This window comes from Henckelia pumila, chromosome 1, assembly GCF_033568475.1.
Source record: "Henckelia pumila isolate YLH828 chromosome 1, ASM3356847v2, whole genome shotgun sequence".
NCBI lineage: Eukaryota > Viridiplantae > Streptophyta > Magnoliopsida > Lamiales > Gesneriaceae > Henckelia > Henckelia pumila.
This window is the reverse complement of record NC_133120.1, coordinates 162,021,761-162,026,772: the sequence shown is the minus strand read 5'-3', so window position 1 is coordinate 162,026,772 and position 5,012 is coordinate 162,021,761. Positions and strand designations below refer to the sequence as shown.

The 5,012-nt window shown below is 30.3% G+C and overlaps 1 protein-coding gene across 2 annotated transcripts; it reads left to right on the top strand.

Annotated features, from left to right (window-relative positions):
* The first annotated feature begins 2,562 nt into the window (after window positions 1–2,562).
* Window positions 2,563–4,474, top strand: LOC140876093 (uncharacterized). 2 transcript variants are annotated; one of them, XM_073279950.1, is made up of 5 exons: window positions 2,563–2,789; window positions 2,866–3,089; window positions 3,604–3,707; window positions 3,843–3,945; window positions 4,076–4,474. In XM_073279950.1, exons 2-5 carry the CDS (start codon window positions 3,038–3,040, stop codon window positions 4,156–4,158), a joined length of 342 nt encoding a protein of 113 aa, XP_073136051.1. In that variant the 5' UTR covers window positions 2,563–2,789; window positions 2,866–3,037; the 3' UTR covers window positions 4,159–4,474. The 2 variants fall into 2 exon arrangements, 1 of the variants encoding a protein (XP_073136051.1); XR_012148667.1 differs by having other exon boundaries at window positions 2,866–3,707; window positions 4,029–4,474.
* Window positions 4,475–5,012: the final 538 nt, after the last annotated feature.

Here is a 5,012-nt window from a genome sequence, read left to right as displayed (position 1 = left end):
CAACATCTCAAATAACATGCAACGGAATTTATAAAAGCGTGAATAAAATAAATAGGCAACCAAATAATCAGACTCAAATATTTAAGCAAGAGTACAAAATACTCTTGCAACGCCTCAGGGCAAAAACTTCACTACAAAATAAATCAAAGAGTTTTACAAAAGTCTAAAACTAGTGAAAATTGTAAAAATCAGTTTTTTCTAAACATGTGAGAAAATAAAAAATAAAACAACTCCTAAAAGTCTACAGAAAGTAGAACAAAAAAATCGAAATAAAGAGTTGATCCTCGATGCCAACACGTGAGAACAACACACGATGTGATATTCAATATTCAAGTGTCCTTCACACTTTCAAGAAAATCGAGAGAACCACGACAATATAAGCTTCAGAAAGTCTTCAGAATTATCTCAACGTATATGCTCAGAAGCTCTCGAAAAAATCTCTTGGTCATAAGCCTTCACACCTCGTTTATAAATCTATCAAGTTTCCTTGTAGGCGTGAACTCTTATCTCCATAATGAGTTGATCTTGTTTCCTTATTTCAAAATTGAATCTGCAAAAATAAGGTAACAAAAGATAATAATCATAAGCATACAATATCTCATATCTTATCAAATAAAGAAATAAATCTATTACAAAAGACATAAAATAAATCTTTTTGAACTCTAAAGATTTTTAGGAAATAAATATTGTTTTCAAAAACATATCATACATTCATTATGGAATATAATATAACAATCCAGTTTTTTATTTTATTAAATAAAATTTTCTATAGAATTTTGCCCAAAACTTTGCTTTGTTTTTCAAATCAAACCTATCAAAGTTTAACAATTTTTATTTTTAGAATTCTCTCTAGAAATTATGAATAAAAAATTATTTATTAGGAGGGTGTTTGGGTGAGCTTATAAGCTCTCCAAAACTGTTTGGCTAATTTTTTTAGAAACAACTTATAAGCTGTTTGACAGCTTATAAGCTGTTTTAAAAAAAATAGATGCACCCCTACTTTTTAAGAAAAGATCTTATTTTAATATTTTGTTTTCCATTATTATCCTTCTATATTTTCACTTATCTCTAACATGCCGTTTGCACAATTTTCTACTTTACTTTGCACGATTCAGCCTCCTTGTCTTAAATATTTTTTTAAAAAAATTCAAAGCATACATTTTTTATAAATTAAAATATAAAATAGTATATATATAATTTAAAATAATGTTTTGTTCTATCATTTTCTTAAAATTTTTAAAAACTAAACTATTAAGATATTATTGAGTAATTTAAAATATTGCATATTTTTTTAAAAAAATTCATAGAGTAGGATTTTTATAAATTAAAATATAAAATAGTTTTTATTTAATTTTATTATTTATCATAAAATTTTAAAATTATTTTCGTATATATATAATATTTACATCACCTTCCTGTTATTATACCATTTTTTGTAATTTTGACAATAAAAAGATCTTATAAAACAAAACACATCAACATTTTTAAGTTGTTTAAAATAAGTTCATTAAAACACTTTAACAGCTTATTTTTAAAATAAGACCTAACAACTTATAAGCTCTTAAAATAGCTTATAAGCTCTTAGAAGTTATAAGCTGTTTTTAATAAGTTTAGCCAACCCCTCTATATTAGCTTTTACATTAATCTTCTTTTAGACTTCAGGCCCACAAACTTAGGATTGAACTATAATACCACTCTTCAATCATATGAGCAAATAGCACCTGATTTTAAACATAATGTTTTAATACTATGATCCTGAATATACTAATCAATACAACCAAATTCTATTAAAACTAAAATTAATTGACCCATGTTTTAGTTTAGCTTGAAATGAGATTATTTTATGTATCTTTATTAATGTCGTCTCATATTTAATTTCAAACAACACTTAATTTTCATTTTAAAATATCATAAGGTGATAATGTAAAAAAAAAAATTTGGGTTTTGGTCAAAGATAAAAATCAAATGTGTTTTATTCCAATTCGAGCAATTCTGCAATTGAATAGTCTGCGTAGTGATCATTAGTGGAACCATGTTATTATCTTCATTCATAAATTTTTTTTAAAAAAAAATATTTAGACATCTGGAATGTAATGAAATACAATTGAAGAGGTCAAACATTTAGTCAAACGACCTTCTAAAAACTTCAAATTAAGACATTTGATGATAGGTATTAGTTTTAGTAAAAATAAATAAAGAGTTTTTGTATTTTTGGCCTTGTCCTAAAATTAGGGATGGAATAGGGTCGGGACCCGTCCCGTAAACCCTCTACCCAACTCCCGTCCCGAAAAGAGTCAGGGAAATTTTTTTTTCTCCCGATTTCATACCCGAAATATTTCGGGACTTGACTATTCGGGATCTCGAACGTTCGGAATCTCATCGAGTAGGGAAAAAAAATTCCGAATTATAAAAAAAATGTGATTATTTAATTAAATGTACTATTTAGAAACTTATATTTATATTTAAAAATAAATATTTAACTTAAAACATATAATATATATTAAAATATTTTAGATAATGTTTCAAAGTTAATGTGCGGCGGCAAAGACAAGGGCTCGGAAGAGTACCAAATATTGTCATGGAATGCTCTGGCAACTGTAATTGATGATCTGGTGAGGGATGTGAATCCAGAGAATATGAAGCAAACGGTGGCCCACCTATTTTCCGAGAACATCATTCGAGGCAAGGGCTTGTTCAGCGCTTCCTGCATCAAGTACCAGGCCGCGTCCCCTGAGAAAAGTTTCCTCTTCGGACGATTCGTGCTCGCCATGCAGACTAATGATTGCCAGGTTGTTTGTATGTTGATTAGGGTTTGTAATGTTCTTTACTGGAGGAGGAACTGTTTTTAATATCTTCCATGTGTAGGCTATGCCGGTTCCCCTCAAGTTTCTGGCGCATCTGATTAACCGCAGAGTGCTGAGTCCTACAAAGGCTCGCCTCTTCTTGGGTTGGTGTCGGAACGAGAGAAATCCAGACTATCTTAAGGTTGCTGTGCAGTTCTTCAAGGAGCTGAGTTTATCAGCTCATTCCTTCCGCTATGTGCACGATCAGTCATCACCTTGTGTTTGCATATTCCCTCTTTGTTCGTTGTATGATTAATTCACACAGATTACTTCTCATCTGTAGCTCCATGCTACAAGTTCTTAGAAATTAAGTGTCAAAAGATGCATTTTTTTTTGTTCTCGATGATTAATGTTTGCATTTCTTGTTGTGGCTAAGATGTTAGTACAGTTCTCATCTTGAGCCTCACCGTATAAGTTTTTTACTTGATCGAGGATACACAGTTATCCACCTTAGGAAAACGGCTGACATGTGGTGGACGACCAGGGCCCTGAAGAGGGTTTCATGTTGACATTGTGAAACTTCTTTTCTCACTTTTCTATTTCCGCTAATCTTCTAACTCCGAGATTATATACCATAGTCTGTGGATGTGTCTACTAGTAATTTATTGTTTGCTGAATTGTTCTATTTTTCAGTTGTTCAGTGGTCAATTAAGTAAATTTAAAAATATTTCTAATCTCTCGGTCTAGATGTTCTCGAATTGCATAATTTGTGGGTTTCGAGTTTTGACACTTTTTAGCACTTTTGAGAATGTACATACAGGCCTGCGGAAGCACTTTGTCAGGCGTATGCGGAAGTATGAGTTTGATCTAAATGTTGTTAGCTCAGTAAAGGAGTTGCTCGCCATGTGGGATTCGATATTCGATGTATGTTATCCGAAACTCGTGTTTTACTCTTTTATTTGTTTATTTGTTTTATCTGCACTTCTTCGGTTGTCTTTCTATCTTTGTTTTTTTATTCAGTATATCATACGTTACTTCTTTGTTTGACTCACATTTCAGGGGCGTGTGTCTTTATGCCCTGAATTGGAGTGGACACACGCAGAATTTATTCACCGCCTTGATTTGGATGAGAATGACAGGGTGGATATGATCATTTTCCAAGGTATGTTTGTCTTGTTTGAATTCATTTGTCATTGAAGACTTGTTCTCTGTCGGTGAGTGTTCATTTATCCATATGATTTCAAGTACGATCCACTTTTCCTTGAACGGGAGACTGCTTTCGAGTTCATCAGGATCGGAGGTTTGTTCTACTCGAGGGATATTGGAGACACAGAGTGGACAGAGTGACGGCGTGAAGAATGGAGGACACCTATGAGAAACTCTTTCTTATTTGATTTTGGAATCATTCAGTTTTTTTTTTTTTTTTTCCCCAGCTTTTTGTTTGCATGCTTCTTTCTTCGAATAAATTCAGCAATTTTATTGGAGAGTCTATGCTCCTGGAGTGCTACTCCCTATAAACCCTTTAAGTGACATATGTCTCATTCTTCTTTACCATTTATCTTTCCTCTTCTCTTATTTTCTCTTTCCTCCTTATTCTTTTCTTATTTTTCACTTTGATTTAGTCCATTTTTGCTCCCTATTTCTTCTCTAATAAATTATTTATTCTCTCCTAACTATTGTAATTTCCTATAAAATTGCCTATCAATATATTTACGGTTTAATGTTAGATGGTATTAAAATTTTAAAGCTCGGTTAGAAAAAATTAAATTCAAAATGATCAAATTTTAAAATTAGAAGGAAATTATCATTACTAATAAAAAAAATTATTCTAACCTTCTAATTATACATGCTAAAATAATCCACAGACAAGTTTTTTTTCTTATTTTTTAAATTTTGTGTAACATCGAGAATTTTAAAATTGGATATTTTAAAATTAAATATAAATATATATTATAATAAATTTATATTCATAATATGAAAAATAAATTTTTAAATGCTACAACTACACGAAATGATATTTTCTTAACTATATAAAGTATATCAAAATGAGAAACTAATAGTTAAATTCATACATTTATTATTTAAGTTGTTCTCTTTCCATTTTTATTTTTATTTTTGCTTTTCTTTGCTCCTTATTCTTTCTTATTTTCGTTCCTTTGTCTATTTACCTGTTCTCTCACTATATATTATTAATTTGTTCCTTTTGTAATTCCTATAAATCTACATATT

Coding starts and splice junctions, on each gene's coding strand:
- LOC140876093 (XM_073279950.1), top strand. CDS start 3,038: ATGTGCACGATCAGTCATCACCTTGTGTTTGCATATTCCCTCTTTGTT. Junction 3,708..3,842: donor TGTGGGATTCGATATTCGAT/GTATGTTATCCG, acceptor CTCACATTTCAG/GGGCGTGTGTCTTTATGCCC. Junction 3,946..4,075: donor GGATATGATCATTTTCCAAG/GTATGTTTGTCT, acceptor CGAGTTCATCAG/GATCGGAGGTTTGTTCTACT.